Source organism: Sarcophilus harrisii, chromosome 2 (genome assembly GCF_902635505.1).
Source record: "Sarcophilus harrisii chromosome 2, mSarHar1.11, whole genome shotgun sequence".
Taxonomy (NCBI): Eukaryota; Metazoa; Chordata; class Mammalia; order Dasyuromorphia; family Dasyuridae; genus Sarcophilus; species Sarcophilus harrisii.
In genome coordinates this window covers 39,135,121-39,156,297 of record NC_045427.1, presented here as the reverse complement: position 1 = coordinate 39,156,297, position 21,177 = coordinate 39,135,121, and the positions used below count along the sequence as shown (strand labels likewise).

The window sequence follows — 21,177 nt, the reverse complement described above, 5'->3', positions numbered from 1 at the left end:
TTAAAGACCTTTGCACAACACTATTTGGTAGTTTGGAGGGGGCAAAAGGAATTTTTAAAAAATTATCCTTTCCCTCTTACTGTCTAGTTGGGGAGAACAGTAAGCTAGTGTCTTGGTTTTCTATTAGAGATACAATATGTATTGTTTAAAGTTTTTTTAATGTTTCCAAATGAAAATCATAAAATTTTATTTGTGTCCATTCAGCATGTCAGATGATGGGATAATCATTTTTTAATGTTATTTGAGGCAGATTGGAGCTTATTAACAGAATAGGGTATCCTGGGAATGGGAGTAACTGATGCCATCTAGTTTGGACTTTATCCATTGGTTTGGCCTGGAAGGAACTTTGGGCTGTTAGTTGTGTATTTGATTTACCAGTCATATATCTTGATCTCATTTACTTATCAGTCTTAATTCCCTAAAATGTAACAATAAACTTTATTTCTCCTTATAGTATGCCCTGCACGTATACAATGAGTTGATGAGTGTTGGGCAAAAATATGGGATCCGAAATGCTGGATATTATGCTCTTCGAAGTCTTCGCATTGAGAAATTTTTTGCCTTTTGGGGTCAGGACTTGAACACTTTTACAACACCCCTGGAGTGTGGACGAGAATTTCGAGTAAAATTGGATAAGGTACTGTATATGACCAGATGCAGGTACCTGATCAAATGAGGAAGAAAAGTGCTCACAGAAGAGCATGCTCAGAAATTCCAGATTTGTAGCAATAGGTAGATAATTATGAACTGGATGTCCTTGGACTGAAAAATTTTATCCACAGCAAAAAAAAATTGTTATCTGAAAATAGCATCTAGAAAAGTCGTCTAATACTGTAATTGTGAAACCTTTTAGATCAACTACTTTTCTGAATGCTGTGATGATTGTGGGATTTGCATTGTCCTGCTGACATGTTTTACACTTAGCTGCCTATTGTCCCAGCAGATGTTTTGTGTTTTTTTTTTTTTTTTTTTAAATTTAATGCTAGTTTATGGTATGACTGAAGTGTTCTTAAAATATTTTAAGAAGTATTTTCTGCTGTTAGAGACACTTTTTGGGATGCCCTCAGCATTATGAATTTGGCTCACATAAGGCACTGTACCCTCTATCTTTTCCAAGTATAAAAACATTACCCAAAAAGGGTAGAGTGTGGCATAGTAAGGCATTGGGATCAGAGATTCTTCCCTTAGGCCTGCTTTTCAAGACCAAATGATGGGGGTCTGTACCCCTAAGTCCTTGGTTTTTTCTTTTCCAGGGAATGGATTTTATTGGTCGGGAGGCCCTGCTACAGCAAAGGCAGAATGGAGTCTATAAGCGCTTTACCATGTTCATCCTTGAAGATCATGACACGGACCTGGACCTCTGGCCCTGGTGGGGAGAACCTATCTATCGCAACGGGCAGTATGTGGGCATGACCACCAGCAGCGCCTACAGCTACACCCTGGAGCGCCATGTCTGCCTTGGCTTTGTGCACAATTTTAATCCGGAGACTGGGGAGAAGCTAGTGGTGACCCCTGATTTCATTAACCGTGGGGAATATGAAATCGACATTGCGGGGCAACGCTTCCAGGCCAAGGCCAAGCTTTACCCGTTCAGCTCCCTCTTTACTTACAAACGACGAAAGGATGAGATAGAAATGAGTGACTTCCAGGGAAAGTAATGCTGGTAGGAAAGCCTGCTGCCTCCCTCCTCACACTAGGACTTCCCACTAGGATCATCTTGCCAGCTGTTCCCTCTTTTCTTCATTGTTTCCTATTCTTTCTCCCTTTCTTAAATATGAAGGTTATTTTCAGAATCTTGGGACTGTTTGCAACTTAGCCTACATTAACATTTTTTTTTTGCTTTGAAACTTTTTTCACCTTTCCTTCTTTTAACTATCCCATCCAGTACCTCCTCCCCTTCCTTTCAATCCTTTACCCCATCCCAATCTCATGTTGGCAGATGGCGTTTGATACACTTGGCAGGCTGAACAGGAGAAACCATCCATTCAGCAGAAATAGTTGCACCATTGTAGCTGCCCTTTGAAGGGTGGCGTCCGATTCCAAGTACTTTGCTCTCTCTGTGCACCTACAATCAAGAGCAGCTGGTCTTTGCTGGCCTCTCCTTGAGAATTAACTCTTCTCTCTCAGCTTGGGCATTCTCCATGGCCCGTAGCGTACTCATTAGGGCTACATCCAGAGGGTGGCTCGAGGAGATGCTCCTCTTAAGCAGGTCATTGGGGATACTCTGATTTACATTTTCCTCATGTACATTGTGCAGAGGGGTTTGGTGCAATGATACACTGAGCAATAGAACGATCAGCTACCTCATTGGTGTGAGACTCAGCAAGGGTTTTATCAGAGAGAGACAGTCTCCAGCGGATGTCAGGTCTCTCCGAAGGAGCAGTAGAAGAGGTTTGGTCCGTGAGGAAACCCCTGCCGGTCACTTCTGCTCCCTTGTCAGGCTCCTCTTCTGTAGGTGAACATTGGCGGGCCATAGTCCCAGAAGGGCCAGCCCCCCATCCAACAGAAATAGGGCGCAGAAGTCTGGTCCCCCTTCTGGGTTTTCTCTTCCACAGGCCCACTGCACTTTGTTTTTGACTAGTTCAGTCTTGCATGGCCTCTCTGTAGTAGGCATATAAACTCTGCTCCTTTGAGGGAAGGTCGGCTGCAGGGATCCACGCATGAGTCCAGTAAGAACCTTGTCAGCCGTGCTTAGTAATAGCCATACGTTTGAAGAGGGAGGCCTTCTCTCCAGTGGCTCAGTTGATGTGGGCCTTGAACCTGGCTTCCCAGCCTCTTCTCCCTCCAGGAAATGACTCCATTACTCATGCAGTTTTCTCATTTCTACTCTTCCTTGTTCACTAGGATCAAAAATTAGTTTGGGGTTTTGGGTTTGTTTTGTTCTCTTGAGACAAACATTCTAAGGAAAAAAGTGTCATTGCCCGTTCAGAGAGGAGTGTTTCTTGGACTTGGCAGTGAAGCTCTTTAGATTGTGCAGACTGCTCTGGGATCTAGCCCCTTAATTTTTTTTTTTTTTTTTTTTTTTTTTTTTACTACTTAAAGCTGCTAAAACTAAGGAACAAAGAGTTATCCAGAAATTCATGAACTTAAGGCGCTCTGCTGCTCCTACGAGTAAGCCTGCCCTGCCCCGACCCCCATCTTGAATTGGGCTCGACTTGTTTCCTTCTAGTTTGTTGCCCACTGGTCCATCTGGCTCACCCCTTCCTTAGTAACTTTTTGACTTAGATGCGTTTGTTTGTTTCCTTGGGCCCTTACTAGTTTGGTAAAGATGAAGAATGTGGTTGACAGACCTGAAGGGATGGGGGCAACTTATTTGGCTTCATAAGAAAACCCACTTTTCCTTTAGCCTCATTCGTCTCCTTGAGGACTCTTCTGTTTCTACTCTTTTTACCTCTTGTGTCTTTCATTTTGAGTCCAAGCCTTGAGATTTCTGTGAAGTTTAGTATTCTGTGTAGGGCCCTTGGCTGAGACGAGGCTTGGGGAGAAGGATCAGGAGAAGAGAAGTGTCTCCCAGCCCAAAAGCAAAGCAACAGATAGAACAATTAGGAAAGAGCAGAGTTTGGGGATTTGGGAGAAAAGTGGGGAAGCAAACATGGGAAATTGAGATTTTCTGGAGGGATATTCTGTGAACCACACAGAATGTGTTTTGTTGAGTCTTGAAGATGAGACTGCTGGGTATGGGTAAGGGGTTTTGCCCTAATCTGAGTTCTTCCTTTGTAGAAATTTGGACTTTGTATGCATAGGTATCTCCCATCCCTTCCTTAGCAGTTATTATATTATCACATCACTGCTTAGAAAGAGAAATAGAAAAGAGGTAGCTGTGCAGTCATCCCAAAAGCATTCACCTAGAAATTTATCTGACCCAAAGAGTACTTGGCTTTCTTGGGTTTTTTGTTATTGTTGTTGCTGTTCACCCTCTTACTCCTCCATATTTTTGACGTCTACTTTTTTTTTTTTTTTTTTAATCTCTAAAACCAATCTACTTCTTTTCATTTGGAAGGGAGGTTCAGAGTGCACTTAGTTGCCATCTTGTTTGAAAAGTTAATTTGAGGTTTTCCCTTTGCTCACACAGGGAAAAAGGTTTCTTACAGAGTGAGATCTGAAATTTTTGTTCACTTTGGATTCAGGCTTCCCTTGGAGCAGTTTCCAGGCAGGGAGTAGCCAATTTATTCCATCCATTTCAGAAGTTAGCTCCTTTGGGATAAAAAGGCCTTATGTAAATTATGCTATTAAAAGGAGATCTAGATCCCAAAGGCTTAGAAATGGTCAAAGCAAAAATAACTTATAATGTCCTCATGTTTTTCCCTTCCCTGATGGATGTGTTACCACCCAACATTATTTCATCCCAGCTATCTGGTCAAGATTATTCTTGTTTTAGGGCACTTAAGGGACTTTTGTGTTTCCTGTGGAGGAGCGATTTCAGTGTAGCTCTTGGATTGACAGGCCATTCTCTAAGCAACAACAAATTCAATTCACCAAATGCTTTCTGAGGTTATTCTTCAGTTATCATGGTCATGTCGTTTTTTGTTTTTTTGTTTTTTTAGTTTTCCTTCTTGAAAACACACCTATATTTATTCTCTTTCATTTTGGTCTTAGGTACAGAAAACATCTTGGTTTTATGTGAACACTCACTGTTGCACGTCTTCTGTGAGCCTTCCTAGAAAACAGCTAATGAGTATTTTCCTTTCATTCTAGTCTATGCATTTGGATCTGCTTTCTTGTTGTGGTGAAAATCATTTGGCTTTTGGAATTTGAACTTGAGCCAGAGGATATTAGGTTTACTTGGCAGATTCCTCCCGCTGTGCAAAGAGGCACTGAGGTCAAGGAACAGAATTACTTACTAGTGCAGAAAGCTTTGAAAAAACAATACTCTAATGTGATTAACAGTTAATTTTAATGGCTTTTTATTTTAATTACTAATACTATTTTAATGACTTATCACAATCATAAATTGAATATTGTTTGCTTGAGTAAATCATTCTCTTGATGGAAGATGGGAAGGGTTTGAGGGAAACAAATTGCTTTATCTTTTCTGGATGATTCAGCTGCTTATCAGTATCCCACATTGTTAGCAACAAGTATAATATGATGAAAAAATTAAATCCCTTCAGTATGGATAGCTTTTAACATCTTGATGTTTTTAGAGAGACACATAGAGTAACATTGCTATAGAAATGAACATCTAGGAAAAAATGCCCCCGAATTGAACAACAAATAGTGTGTATGACCCATACTTATGTTATCACTAAAATGCTTTGATTGTATTGATGTTAACTTTTCTGGTAGATGAAGAGAGAACAACGAACCTTGTTAAGCTGCCCTTTTGACACAGACTAAGGTCTCCAGGCTAATTGGGCTTTCTACTTTAGAAGCGACTTACACAAACTGCAGTGTGGATATAAAATCCATTGGAATCTGAAAGAATATCCAAAAGAAAAGGATGTTTGTGCCCCACTCAATAATTACATGTGGCTTCAAGTATTTCATATTTTTACTTTCTATGTATTACAAAGTGAACTTTCAAGATTCATTATTCTAAAAGTATTCCAGCTTTCTAGAATATGGCACTACTAAATCTTTAATTGTTAAAGAAAAACAGCATTATAATTACTATACCAGATTGAATGAAAGTTCACACTCTTAGAATCAAAACCTCTTTCTGGGCAGAAGACAGACAAATATTCTTATCTAAATGAAAATGGGATTGCAGTCTAATTCTCTATTTGCAGGCTTCTAGTACTCCATATCCTAATGTTTTATAGTAGTCACAATTGGGGAAATGCTTTCTATTTGTCACTTTAAGACAGTTCTTCCTCTTTTTTTCCCCTTAACACAAAGATTCCAGGGACTTTTGTTATTCCCTTATTGCCAATTATGACAAAACCATAAGAAATTTGGCTTGGCTAATAAGGACCATCACATCTATTAATTCTGGGAAGGGGACAAATTGGAAATAATTTTGTTTATACTTCAGCATCATGTTTTTGTTGAATGCATAATTTCTCAGGTATATTACTCAGAAACAAGACTACCTTGAACCTAGAGAGCTGTGCACTTATTACTACAGTCTCGGTGCTGGTTAGGTATCCTTGTCTTAGTATATGAGCTTTTGTGTCGGAACTGTATTTGGCTGAAGAAACAAGTACCATTTTGTTCTCTGGTTTAAAGACATAATTCTGAAATTGGCACAAGTCACCTTTTTTTTTCCCTTCCCGGAAAAATAGAATCAAGCACTTTAAGGTAATTCTCATGTTGTTTACCTAGAAGATGTTGTTGCTTTACTTATTGTTCCATCTTGTTTCGAAAAAAGAGATACAGTTGACTTGTGGTCACATTAACCCCACATGTAGGGGATAAAGATATAACTGGAGCTTTCTGAACATTAATTCTTTAAGTTTATTGGTTATGCTAAGCTTGGGAGAGTGGCTGTCCTCCTTGATCATCAAACTTAAGGACTTGGATGTTCCCTTAAATGACAAAACTGTTAACAGTAATCTCTCGGTACCATCTCCACTGCTCCCACAGCTTGGAGAGGGCAGCTTTCCAGCCAGGCAGAAGCAGGTAAGTTTTCTCAGCAGTAAGGCATGGATCTAGTTTTGATCTCTCGATGGCTGCTTCCACAGAGAAGCTCTTAAGAGACCCAAGGGACAAGCTGTGTTGGGGGTGGCTAGTGGATTGTTAATAGAAAGGATTTCTGCAGTTTGAACAGCCCTGATCTTGGTTTCATGACATGGACACTTACATAGGCAGGGAAGTATCATCTAGTCTGTTTTCTGTCAGGTGGCTTTAGAATAAACAAAGGTGCCTGTCGCCCATTGTCTAGCCATGCAACAAAAATAGGTCAAAATTAGCTTTGAAATCTGCTGTCCATCCTGTTATAAAACTCAGCAAATAATGACTCTGCTCTGTATCTTCAGAACCCCAGCCAACACCACTTTGGGCTAACGGTGCTAAAATCACTTAGACTCTTTTCACGAATGCTTTGCTTCCTTTGAGTAGCTTTCCAAGAGGCCTGAGCCTTTCCGGCCTTTTCTCCATTGAGCACTAGAGCTACCCTTCATGGACTCTTGTCACACTGGGCTTCAGGGACAGTTTTGCTTATCCTCGGTGAGCGTTGGCTGCCTTTTTATTCTTTAGCCTTTTCCTGTCTCCTGCGGACAGGGCTGCCCCTGTTGGGAGAACTGGCCAGCGTCTCCTGCAGACAGAGAGGAGAGGGCAGAAGGCCCGAGTTCTCCTCGCCATTTCCTAGTGCCTTATACAGGGGAGGGCCAGCACAGAAACAACTTTTCAGTCCGAGTCTCCACAAACCTTCCTCCTCACAGCCACGTCACTCTCCCTAGCACGAAGAAACAGCTTTCTGCAGATGGGTTTGAATGAACATTGTTCTAGGAGCACAATTCATGCTTTAACTAACCCTTGGTCTATATAATACGCCATTGTAATTCTTGTAAAGTGTTGTAGCCCATTGCATTTGTGCAGAGCACTGAAGCCCGGCTGTGTCCATCAGGTTTGGAGTGAGAACGTGCTCCTGAAAACACAAGGCACTTTAGCAAATTGGCATCTTTTTGTGGGGCGCCGATGGTGGGCGGCTGTTAGTCACACTGGATGGGCCCCTGTCCACCAAGGCTGGGTTAGCCGTACAGTGTGCACTGTGTTTATATGGAGTTGTATTTCAATTAAGATTTTCTGGTCTGTTCTCATATCACAAAATTTCTTTATGAATAAAGAGGCATTTAATTACTCTAGCCTTGGCACCTTGCAGAATGTTCTTTGTGGCTGGTTTAATTCTTTCATGTCCTCCATGCACATATGTGACAATTCCATGTTATTGCCATTTGTGGGAAGAACCACCATAACCACTGTAGCCTGTTGCCTCCTTCTAAAGGGGCCCTTTGGGCTCTCAGAGATGTGGAGTCAGGAGAAGCCTTCAGTTGGAACCTTTTGGTACTTCCCTGGGTGACCAAGGAACGGAGACCAGTATATTAGGGATAAAAACGGCTGCTTCATAAGTGGTGGTAAGAACGAGGGGTCAGACTGCATACCTTGAAGCATGGCATAGATGCCAGTTATCGGCCATGCCAGGGGGCCACAGGATCTTGGGAATTCCTACAAAATTGGGAAAGAAGTCGGACCAACAACACTGGGCAAGGATGGATCAAATTACCTTCAGAGGCTCAGGAGTAGACGTTGGCCTCTAGGGAACGTTTTGTTTTTATTTTAATTTTAAAAAATTTATAAAAATTCGAAACTATCAGCAAAGGTAGACACATTTATAATCCCCATTGATCATGGAAGCAAGTGCCCACTCATAATGGCGGGGTTTTTTAAAGTCTTGAGAAAGGAAAGTGAAGAGTTTGAAACTGTAAAGGAGGAGTGGTGAGGGGTGTTATAGCGGGGGCAAGATGGAGGGAAAAGAAACCCCAAACAAGGAACCTATGACGAGATTTTTCTCCCCTGTGGATTTGCAGCCGCTTCTGGGAATCAGTTCTGGCCCTGCCTTCCTGCGCTGTCCGGGATGGCCACCAAGTGGGCCGCCGGGAGCGGAGAGGGGACAGAAGATGCCCTGCCGCCCACTGGCGTTATGTCCTGGGAGAGCCCGCCTTCCCCTCCACGGCCTCGGGGTCCTCGCCGTGGGAGGCTGGGAGCCAGTTTTCTCCCGGTCCGCAGAGGGACTCACGGCCTGAATGCTGTCACTGCCTGACAAAGCCTCAGACGCCGTACCTGGGAGCCTCGTCTGCGCGTGGCGGAGGGAACCAAAGCGCGCGCGGGACTTGGGGGAGTCACTTTGGGAAACCCGCGGGCCACCGAGTGACCTTCGCCGAGAGGAAGGAGCGGCGGAGGGCCGCCCGCTGCGCGCTCGTGGCCGCGGCTCCAGGCTGAAGCTTTTCTAACGCACCGGCCCGGACGGGCTCGCTCCCGCCTCCCCCGGGCTCCCTGCCCGGGGCTCGGGATTTAGCTTCAGGCAAAACCGTCCCAATGCCCGACGCCGGTGGGGGATGGGAAGGAATGGGAATCTCCTTCCCTTTGTTATCCTAAGTGGGGGCCAGCAGGGGGCGCCGTTCGTGCCTGAATGCAGGCCGTCACCTGCTGCTGCTGAGGAAGACGGAGTCGCCACCCAGCCGGGCCGAAGCGGCTTTTCCGAAACCGGGACGAGGTGGGGGCCCAGCGCGCCCCGCCCGAGGGAAGCGGTCGGGCCCGTCCCAGGAGGCCTCGGCGCCCGGGGCTTCGGGGCGTCCCTTCGGCGCGGGGGAGGGGCGGCCAAGCAGGGCGCGCCCGGGGAGCAGGGAGGGGGGGGGCGGGGTCAGACAGCGCGGGCCAAGCATCTCCCTCCCGCGCGCGCCATCCGCGGGGAGGAGGGGATGCGCCGGGCAAACAGCGAGGGGCGGGCAGGCGTCTACCTGAGGGAGTCTTTTTAATTTTTTTATAATTTTTATTTAATTTTATTTATTTACAGATTTTGAAATAAACACTTAGGAAGTTGATTTATGTAATTTATCATCTATTTTTATTACATTTTTTTTTTCGAAACACATAGGAAGCATCTACTACCTACAAGGAGAGGTTCCCCTGCCCGCCCGCCCGCCCCGCCCCGCCCCGCCCGCCCCGCCCTGCCCGCCCCGCCCGCCCGCCCGGCCCGCCCGCCCCGCCCGCCCGCCCCGCCCCGCCCCGCCGCCGTCGGTAAAGCGTCCCGCGCACGGTAAGAAGGGCAGCCCCTCCGCACGCTTTACGCTGCGCCAGAACTACCGGCTCCAAAAAGGGAAGGAGGAGAAGGAACAAAAGGCGAGCCAAGGGCCGGAGGCCGCGCTGTGCCCGCGGCGGCCCCGGGAGGCGGCTCCCCCGGCGCCTCCGGCCCGCGGCTGGGGAGCCCAAGGATCAGCCTTGGGTCTGGAGAAGTGTTCTCCAGACGTGAGGGAGGGGGACGGAGGAGGCCGGGAAAGCAGAGAAGAGGGGACTGGGGGGGCCCGCGAGAGCTTCCAAAGGTCCGAGGGAGGACAAGGTTCAGAGGAGCTGCCTTGGACACGGGGAGCGTCAGTTGGTGAGGTGGGACTGCCCGGCAGCAGAGGGCCCAGGGGAGCGCATGGAACGGGCATTTGGGGTCGGTGATTCCCCGCCTTGTTCAGCTCCCCGTGTGTGGGTGAGAAGGCGGTCAGGGCAGAAGCTCTGCCTCTTCCTCGATGCCGTCGGAGACGGTCCTGAAAGCAGAATTTGTCGCCAGTAAGGAGCCGGGTTTCCCTGCTCCCGGGCGGACACCTCTCTCCCAGCCCTGCGTCCGTGTCCCGGGCACTTTCCAGAGTAGAGAGTGTGGAGCTTGGCGTTTTCTCTTCTCTTCCCCCAGGGCAGGCGCGCCCTCTGCCCGCTGGGTCTCGGAGCCGGCGGTTAAACACCCTCCCTTTCTTCCCTCAGACTGAGGGGGCCAAGGCACAAAGCAGCCATGCAGGGGCGAACCGGGCCTGCCTCCCGAAGGCCGGCGCAGAGGCCTCCCTCAGGAGCTGGCACGCGGCCGCCCGCTTCGAGGAGCCGGAGAAGCCACCCTCCTTGCCTGGCCCCCGAACGGGGGCTGCTGTGTGCTGCTGTGTGCTGAGCCCGGGAAGGCTTTGCCCGCCCTTTGCAGTAACCTTCATCTTTCCCCTACCCAGTGCCGCCCAAATGGCCAAATCATTTCATCTTGGCCAAGGCCTGGTTGAGAGGGACCCAAATATAATCACTACCCTCCAGAGGACCTGGTTGGGGGGCGGGGAAGGAACATTTCGCAAAGCCCTTTCCTTCCCACCCAAAGCAACTTAAACCAGCTCCTTTTGAATCTCCTTTCTCAGTTCCCCAGCATGTCCTTGGGGGAGTCGTAACCCCAGCAAGATCAGCAGTGGAGCTTCCAAAATACATGGAGAGCAGAAGGAATTTTGCTTACAGAGTGAACAAAGTGTTTTGTCTTAATTCTACGGTCGAGTAACATTATCTGTAATCGAATATATTTATATTGTTGTCCAGTCACATTCGACTATTCACACTCCCATTTGGGGTTTTCCTGGCAAAGACCCTGGAGCACTTCCTTCGCCAGGTTTTACAGAAGAGGGATCGGAAGGAAACAGGGTTAAGTGACTTGCCCATGGCCATACCCTCAGCTAGGAGTGAGGAGGTCAGACCTGAGTGCATGCAGTCTTCCTGACTACAAGACCTCGGAGCTGTTAACCTAGCCCAGCCACTAATTATCGTTCGATTTCATCCCCACCTCGTGCCTCTATTTCCTTCCTTATGAAACTGTTACCTGGCTCCCGTCCTCATCCCTCAGCTGAAGCTTCTCTCTCCAGGGTTGCCCGTGCTCTCAATGGCCAAATCCAAAGTCCTTTCCTCCTTCCTCCTCCTTATCGTCCTCCTGCATTTGAGGTCATTAAACACCTTCTCCTGTTATATTCAGTTCTTCCTGAATTTTTGCCAGACCCTAGAGGTCCTCAAACTTTTCAAATAGGGGCCAGTTCACTGTCCCTCAGACTGTTGGAGGGCGGACTACAGTAAAAACAAATACTTTGTTTTGAGGGCCTTTAAATAAAGAAACTTCATAGCCCTGGGTGAGGGGGATAATCGTCCTCAGCTGCTGCATCTGGCCTGCGGGCCTTAGTTTGAGGACCCCTGATCATGACTATCCCTCCAAACCCTGCTCTGGGCTCTCTTTCCCTTTCATTCTCTCATGGAGGGATCTCATCAGCTTCAGGGGTTCAGTTATCACCACTAGGAAGATGACTCCCAGGTCTCTGTTCAGGTCTAGTCTCTCTCCTGAGCTTAACTCACCCAAATGTCCAATCAGTTGCCAAATCATGTCTCCAGAATATCTCTTGCCTAATCCACTTCTCTCCATTTTCCTAGCCCGAGGTCTTCATCATCCCCTGAACAATGGCAGTCCCTACTTTGCCTCCCTGCTTCAGATGCCCCCCCCCCCACTCCAATCTATAAGCTGCCAATTCGATTTTCCTAAAAGTCACTCCCCCAACTCAACAGGCCACATGGTAGATGCTTAAAAATACCTGATCTCTTCCTCTTCCTCTCTTGCATCTATCCCCTTTTTTTCTATCCCATCCTAGTCCAGACCCTTTTGTCTGGACCGTTTTAATAGCTTTCCTAATCAGTTTCCTTCTCTATAATCTTCCCCTCTCCAACTCATCCTTCACACAGTTGCCAAATTGATATTCCTAAAATTCAAAAGTCAAATCAGTCCCTTCCAGAGAAATTGATCTTTTTGAATGCTTATATTCTCATATCTATCATATTATGGTGCTCATGTCAGTATTTCAGGTAAGGAGAAAGCATGGATTTTGCATCCCTAAAATTCTGGTGTCTAGCGGATAATTAGACTGATTGCCTTATCGTGACATCCTTAAAAAAAATTTTTTTTTCCTCTTGAGCTGTTACTAGTCTTTTTTTTATTTTTTTTTTACTTTTTTATTTAATAGCCTTTTATTTACAGGTTATATGTATGGGTAACTTTACAGCATTAACAATTGCCAAACCTCTTGTTCCAATTTTTCACCTCTTACCCCCCCCCACCCCCTCCCCTAGATGGCAGGATGACCAGTAGATGTTAAATATATTAAAATATAAATTAGATACACAATAAGTATACATGACAAAACGTTATTTTGCTGTAGAAAAAGAATCAGACTCTGAAATATTGTACAATTAGCTTGTGAAGGAAATCAAAAATGCAGGTGTGCATAAGTATAGGGATTGGGAATTCAATGTAATGGTTTTTAGTCATCTCCCAGAGTTCTTTTTCTGGGCATAGCTGGTTCAGTTTATTACTGCTCCATTGGAAATGATTTGGTTGATCTCGTTGCTGAGACATTCTTAAAAATTGACATTTTTTTTAGGCCAAACTTTGCTTGCTTGCCTAGAAATCCAAAATAATTCACCTTTGGTACTGAATCCTTTTTGTTAGAAGCCTCATACTTTAGAGTTTAATTCGTTCTGTTTTCTATAGACTTTAATCAAACCTACTTGGCCAATATATTGTTGAGTGAAGTTGAAATTGCATGGTGATTATCTTTGTATGGATCTATTTGGAAATTTCTGGTGCCTCTTGGTATAGGGACCCAAATGAAAATTCTATAGAACTTGTGTCTATGGTACAAGGACCTCTAAAAGGATTTGAGTAGGTCCTGTGTAGAAAAAAAATCACCTTGAGATTTTGTTTGAACTTTCATTTGGATTTTCTATGTATTTTAGAGATCTCCAGAGAAAACTGAGGTTCACCTTAGCTGCCCAGTGAATATTTACAGCATTAAACCTGTGATATGAGGGCCTACTCTTAATTCAAGAGTTCTTGATCTTTTTTTGTGTGCTGTAGGCCTCCTGGGCCCTCACTAGTCCCTTTCTCAGAATAATATTTTTTAAAGTAAAAAATAAAACATGTAGAATTATAAAGAAAACCAGTCAACTTGAAATAAAATCATCAAACTATATTTTAGAAACAAGTTCATAGAGCCCAGATTAAGAATTCATGCTTCAGTGGAATAGAAATTATGTGAGGAGTCCCGGTTTCTCCCCCTCACTCCCATTCCCCAAGAGCAACAGCTAAGTTAGTTTGGTTTCCCACCTGTGGATAAGGTGCTGACTTTTGTAGACCCTGAATTTCTTTTTTTTATATTTTTTTTTATTGAAGCTTTTTAGTTTTTAAAACATATGCATGGATAATTTTTTAACATTGACCCTTGCAAAACCTTGTGTTCCAATTCCCCCCCCCCTTTTCCCCTAGTCCTTCCCCCAGATAACATAATTCAATATATGTTAAACATAGTAAAAAATATATATATTAAATCTAATATAGGCATAAATATTTATGCAGTTCTCTTGCTGCACAAGAAAAATCAAATCAAAAAGGAAAAAAAATGAGAAAAAAACAAAATTCAAGCAAACAACAAAAAAAGGGTGAAAATGTTATGTTGTGATCCACACTCAGTTCCCACAGCCCTCTCTCTGGGTGCAGATGGTTCTCTTCATCACAAGATCATTGGAACTGAGATCCTGGATTTCTTAATGTCTGTGGGCGAAACTCCACTGATCTGGGGAGCTTTCTAGAGAGTAGGTTTTCCTTATGAAATAGGAAGCTTCTTTGGTCAGTTGTTAAATCCAGCTTATTTGTGGGGCTTTGGATAAAGGGGTTCCTCTAGAGGAAACAGAAGATGAAGTATCCTAATACTGCCTAGCTCCAGGGTTGGTTTTGGGCAGTAATTGGTGCCAGACAGAGAGCAGAGTAGAGCAAGAAGGAGGAGGTGAGGACCCCAGCCCCACTTGGAGTCAGGGGACCTACGTTGCTATAGGAGCAGCGAGTGAATCTGGTTTGTTATTCTATCTGAAGGAAAAGATGGTGATTTCCAGTTAAGGCAGATTTAGGAAGGCAGATTCACAGCTCTACAAGGAGACTAGCATACAAACAGAGATGGGGAGAACTCTGAGAGGAGGAAGAGGAATAATTGAGTTCCCCTTCCCAGAAGTTCCCCCTTTGCCACATCATGTGGCTCCAAACTCTACCTGTAAGTGCTTATGGGAAAGACTGTGGGGGAATTGGTTGATATCAAGCGTTCTTTCTAGACCATTTATCTAGCCCATAAATATTCAACCAATAAATATAGTAGGCATTTAATATTGGAGGTACTGTATTAGGGCTTCTGCTTTCAAAAAACAAATCGAGTCTGGCTAACCAAAAGAAATGAAAGCACAATCATGGCAGGAAGTGCACTGGTGGAGTCTGTGGGTTATGGCATTGATCCCCAAGGCATCCCTAGAGCCCTGAGGGGATGGAGTGGAATCATCTCATTGGTTTGAGTGACATTGGGATACTTGTCTCAGAGCTCATGCTTTGTGCAGATCCAGCCCCCCCCCCCCAAACATCTTCAGTCGGTCCCCATTGCTTGGAGAACAAAATATAAACTACTCAGCTGGCACTTAAGGGCCTCTCCATTGTCTTGCAGGCCTTGTTCCTGACTTTCTGTACTTAAAAACTTTGCCTCAGTTGCTATCTCATCCTGAAATTTCCTTCAGTGCCTGGGACCTGGAATAGCCAACTATCCCTGCATCCTGCTTAGCCCTCTGCAAATGTCACCACTTTCCTTCTCCCATGGTGAGCTCCCCTAGGAGCTGCCATTTTGCGTAGGGATCCAGGCTCGCTTCCCTTTAATCTTCCTTGTCCCTCTTCTTGATTTTCTGGACTTAAATCCTGGCCCTATGTCAGGTGCTTTCAGCTACTCTCTCCTTTTTCAGTTCTTTTTTGATAAATAGTCTTTCCCCACTAGAATGTAAACTTCTCATTTAAAAAAAAAAATTATTATTATTTTTTTTTAGAATGTAAACTTCTTGAGGGCAAGGAGCTGTCTTTTATTTATCCCCAAGCAATTGTCTTAGTGCCTAGAACATAGTTAATGTGTACCAAGTGCTTGTTTTCTCCTTTCCTTCCTTCCTTCCTTCCTCCTTCTTCCTTGTGCATTCTTTCATATCACTTCTTTATTATGCTTTCTTCATTCCATCAATCTATCCTGCTGGTCGCTCTCCACATATGACATTCCACCTCTCACTTTTGTATGGACCATCTTCTATGTCTGGATTGTATTTCTTCCTCTCTTCCATTTCAGAATCCCTTATTTTCTTCCGAGCCCAACTCTGATGGTACCACTTCACCAACTCTTTCCCATTGGAAACTATTTTTTTTTTAAACATGTTTGTATTTGCTTATGTACATGTGTCCTTCCAGTAAAATGGAAGCTCTTTGAGGGTGAGAATATTTTCATTTTTGTCTCTGTTGCCGGTGGGCGGCACTTAGCAGGCATTTCATAAATAATTACTGATTATTGACAACGATGATCCCTATATGAACTAAGGAGTTCCCTTTGGCCAACTTTGATCTCCAGGGTCATTAAGGAATAGCTCCCATCTAAAAGTTAGTGTTTTAGGGAACACTTGTTCTTTGCTCTTTTCCTCCCTTTCCCACTCCTTAAAAACAAAAATGGCTGATGGCAGCTATCCTGAGAGAGTCTTTTTAGAATAATCTCTTCCTAGCACAAGCTGCTTTAGGATGAGTCCGGCCTGGGAGATTCCTGTTCCAATCCTAAACTGACCACTAAGTAGCAGCTTGGGCAAATCACTTCACCTCTTAATTTTCTCCTCTGTACAAGTAAGACGGCTGGCCACGGTGGTCTCTAAATTAGGTTCCCGGGCTGCCAGGGGCTGATTCCCCTTCCTCCCAGGGGCCCCAGGGGCCTTGTGGGCTTGGCAGGAGAGGCCGCTGACCACACAGCCCCAGCAGCCCTTGGGCCCAGGGCTGGTTGGCCGTTCCATAAGGCAGCCTTTGTAGCTCATGCCCCCTCCCCTTGCTTTGCCCCCGCTGCCCCCCTCTTCCCTTCCAGGTGGACAAGGGCAGCTCTGTGTGAAGGGCAGAGCCAAGCAGGGTTGAAGCAGAGGTGAAGGCGGTTGTACTTCTGGGGTTCACAGTGAGGAGTCCCTGGGTTGGGGGTGACAGGCCCCCTGGGCAGCAGCGATTCACAGAAGGGACTTCGAGGTCTCTCGGCTTTGTTTTACAGATCAGAAGGCTGAGCCCCAGGGGCGTCCCAACTGCTGCAGAGAGGGCAGCCCCACTGGGCTGGCCACTGGTACCCTCGGCTGCAAGACTGTTTTACAGAGAACTTGGCAGGGTGGTCAGAAAAGCAATACAAGGACTCTCCCGAGGCCCTCTGAAGAATGCCGGAGCTGATTGCATGGCACAGGAGGCAATGGCACAGGACCGCCCAGCATGGCGTGCTCTCGTCGGGGAAGGGGCTGAGCTCCGGCAGCAGAACTGAAGTAGCTCAAAAAAACCTCAAAATGCACAAATTTCAAGAATCCACCCCAAATATTCATAGGGACAATTTGTGCCCAACTTGTGGGAGGGCATTCTGAGCTCGTGCTGGTATTATGATGCACCACCACTGGACATGCTGACTCGGCTCTAACAGTGAGATACCATTTTGGTCCCTCCGAGAACACAGCACAACAACCAACCAACCCGTTTGCCTAAAGTCACAGAGGTTTATTTCTTCTCCCAGATAGGATTTGTCCACAGCTCTTCTTACCTCTGGTTATTTAGCACCTACCGCTAAAATTCCTCCTTCCTAAATTCCTCCCCTCTTCCAGCCCCCTAAAAGTCCTCCCTCTGGATGGAATGAGGATCTTAAAAAGTGCTGATATTTATTACTGATGTGCATTACTGGCTATCCATGTCCCCCATGCCCACAAATCTTTTTATTTCTCTCCTTTTTTCCTACTCCCCCACTTAATGGTCTAGTCTTGGGTGAATTGAACCCCTTCTCACCTAAAACCAGGGCTGATGTTTAGGAAGAGAATGCCATCTTCTTTCCCCAGTCTTCAGACTGGTCAGGGTTTAAATGTTGGATTTTCTCCATAGACTTTTTTTAAAAGTTTTTTATTTTCAAAACATGCACGGATAATTTGACATTGACCTTTGCATAGCCTTGTGGTTCAGATTTTCTCCTTCTTCTCCTCCCCCCCGCCCCTAGATGGCAAGCAATCCAAGATATGTTAAACATGTTAAAGTATATGTTAAATCCAATATGTATAAACATATTTATCCAATTCTCTTGCTGCACAAGAAAAATCAGAGCAAATATGAAAGAAAATGAGAAAAAAACAAAATGCAAGCGAACAACAACAAAAAGAGTGAGAATGTTATGTTGTGGTCCATACTCAGTTGCCACAGTTCTCTCTCTGGGTATAGATGGCTCTCTTCATGACAAGATCACTGGGACTGGAATCAATCATCTCATTGTTGGAAAAAGCCACATTCATCACAGTTGATCATCACATAATTTTTATCACTGTGTGCAGTGTTCTCCTGGTTCTTACTCATTTCACTCAGCATCAGTTCCTTTCAGTCTCTCAAGCCCTCTCTATTCATCCTGCTAGTCATTTCTTACAGAACAATAATATTCCATAACATTCATATACCACAATTTACCCAGCCATTCTCCAATTGATGGGCATCCATTCATTTTCCAGCTTCTGGCCACTACAAACAGGGCTGCCACAAACATTCTTGCAATACAGGTCCCTTTCCCTTCTTTAAGATCTCTTTGGGGTATAAGCCCAGTAGTAACACTGCTGGGTCAAAGGGTATGCACAGTTTGATAACTTTTTGAGCATAGTTCCCAATCGCTCTCCAGAATGGCTGGATGTGTTCACAATTCCACCAACAATGTATCAGTGTCCCTGTTTTCCCACATTCCCCCCAACATTATTATCTTTCCCTGTAATTCTAGCCAATCTGACACGTGTGTAGTGGTATCTCAGAGTTGTCTTAATTTGCATTTCTCTTTTCAATAGTGATTTTTGAGCACCTTTTCATAGACTAGAAATAGTTTTAATTTGTTCATCTGAAAATTGTTCATATCCTTTGACCATTTGTCAATTTCTCCATGGACTTTTGATGATTGTCATGAATGGAGTCAGTCCATTCCCTGCCTCCTGTGTCCTACAGAGAAGTCTCTCTATAGATTCCTTTAGACCATGGCCAGGGCCTTTACCTGCTGGGATCCAGCTCCTCTTCTCTTACTCTTAGTAACTAGAAAAGGATGTATGAAGGATGGAAGTCACCCTGGAGTAGGAGAGTACATATAGAACGCCAACAAGTAAAGATTTCCCTCCAATCAACTCCTATTTTTCTATGTCAGCCAGATGGTGTTTAAGTGTGAGGATGATTTGCTTGTTCTGAAAAGAAGTGGGAGGGCTATACAGAGAAGATAAAGAAAAATAATGTGAAATAGAGTATCTATGAAAAGAAAATACAAGAGAGATATATATATATATACATATATATATATATATATATATTCTTGAAATTTTCTGGAGACAAAATCAACCTCCTCTGTGGCAGATGTCCTGGGGCTTCAGTAGAAGGCTCCCCTTTTCCAGGCAGTCACATTTATAACATGAATAAAAGCACAAGATCATGAACTTGGCAGGAATCTTGTCCAGTAACTGAGGTCCCCAAAAGTTATGACTTTCCCAAGACCCGCCATCTCCTGCTAGATGGTTGTTTGTCTTTTATTCTCAAAGGGGACCTTGACATCAGGGATAAGACACCATGACATGCAGTGAACTGGACTGAAGTGAGGGAGGGCTGGGCAAGGCCACCTGCCTCACTTTCTCCTCCTGAGACATCTGGGTCCTGTGGCCAGATAGAGATCAGGAGATGGCCCTGAATTATGAGGTTGAACCTTGAGGAAAAACATGCAAAAAATAACTTCATGACTTCCTCATTGGACCACACCAACACTGGACACTGTCCAACTCTGCCTGGACTTAGTGATCACCAATGGTTGGTCACTCCCATCTCCATATACTTGCCCTCTCCCAATGATTCCTTAGTTGTTGATTAATGAGCTCTATTTCCAATTCCCCTTTCCCTCATACTTAACCATGTAGATAGGGTTCTACTCTCTATCTGGCCAAACCTGCCACTGTGCTCTTTGGAATGCTTGCTCTATAAGGAATAATCTTCCTTTCATCTTAGACTCTTTAAATCTTTCTCACTCTTTCCATTTTCTGGCTCTCAGTCAGTAAAATGAACATTTATTTAGCACCTACAATGGCCTAGTACTGTGCTAAGCACTGGAGGTATAAAAAGAGGCAAAGGACTGTTCCTGCCCTCAAGAAACTCATAATCTACTAGATAAAGAGGGAGTGGTGGCAATTGGAGATAAGCGCTCAGGAGCAAAACTTAGGCTAGATGTGAGTCACAAAAATCAAACACATGAAACAGAACCAGATTGCACCAAATGTGGTGCTGAATACACTCCTCTATCACCATCCTCTCCTTTACATAGGACAGGAAAAAAGAGAAAGAAACATATAAATGAAGAGGGCAGAGGGAAATATACAATGGATGATTATAATTGTGAATGTGAATGGACTGAACACACTCATAAAAGAGAAAATATCAAAATAGATTAGAAAAAAGAATTCATCTGTGGAGACTGTTAGAAGAAAAATACTTGAAATGGAAAGATGTCAGAGTAAAAATAAGGTTTTGGAGCAAAATCTATTTATTTATTTTTTCTATTTTGATCTGGTGAAATTTGAGAAGACTTGGATAGATTTGTAGATAGCAATATAGAAGGAGGGACTGAACATGAGAGAGAAGGGGGACACTCAGCTGGAAAAGGTGGGAAGTGAGGGGATTAAGGATTCATGTAGAAGGGTTAGCCTTGGCAAAGAGAGGGGTTACTCATGAGGTTTTAGGTGTCTGATTGCTGATATCTGGAACCTTATGGAGACTGCTGCTGTCTTGGTCACAGGAACTTCTAGGGATTTGGGGCATCGGAGGACATGTCTTTGAAATCAGAGTGACTGGAAGGCTTAGGTTGGCAGTGACAGAAGAGGAAGATGAATTGATTGGAGACATGGGATTATCCAAGTACAAACTCAGAGGACACAGAAGAGAGTTGATGGAGGAAGAAAAGTACTCATGCTTTCCTTTCCTGTCCTGAGGCTGCTGCTTCAAATAAAGCAGGAAGGAAGGGGGAAGGGAACATGCATTATTAAGTACCTACATGTGCCAGACACTGTTGAACACGTTACAAACGTTATGAATTTGACACCTTGCAGCCATCACACCTGGGGAAGAGCTCATGAGGCTGCCCTTTTCCAAGCTGTCACACGCTTAACATGAATAGAAGCACAAGATCATCAACTTGTCCAGTAACCAAGGCCCCAAAAGGTTGTGACTTTCCCAAGATCTCAAGTAGTAAGGAGTAGAACTAGACTTGAAACATAGGAGATCCATTTCAGTGTTCAAAGATTTAACAACAGATCGGATGTTTGGGGTGAGCTCAAGTGAAGAGTCAAGGAGGACACCTGTGTTGTGAGTCTGGGGGCTTGAGAGGAGCATCAACAACAACAGAGATGTTAGGAAGTAGTGAGTATTTGGGGGAACACTCTCTCTCTCTTTGTATCTCTCTCACACACACACATACTTCCAGTTTTCTTACATCTTACATTCTCTTCTGTTCCCTGGTCTCCTTGTTCTTCGAAGCAGACTGTCTCTCAGCTCCGGGCATTTTCTCTGGCTCTTTCTCATGTCTGGAACACTCTCCCCTTTCATCTCCTGGTTTCTTTCTCACCTTCAGGCCCCAACTAGAAGCC

At 44.7% G+C, this 21,177-nt stretch overlaps 1 protein-coding gene across 2 annotated transcripts in view; it reads left to right on the top strand.

Annotated features, from left to right (window-relative positions):
- The window catches only part of PDPR (pyruvate dehydrogenase phosphatase regulatory subunit), a 35,278-nt gene extending 27,527 nt beyond the window's left edge, over positions 1 to 7,751 (top strand). The window contains exons 17-18 of one of the 2 annotated variants that reach the window (XM_031949989.1): positions 455 to 637; positions 1,254 to 7,751. In XM_031949989.1, the coding sequence (XP_031805849.1) occupies positions 455 to 637; positions 1,254 to 1,658 (588 nt within the window). In that variant the 3' untranslated portion in view covers positions 1,659 to 7,751. The remainder of the gene's footprint in view (positions 1 to 454; positions 638 to 1,253) is intronic. The other variant, XM_031949990.1, reaches the window with a different exon arrangement.
- The last annotated feature ends 13,426 nt before the right edge of the window (positions 7,752 to 21,177 follow it).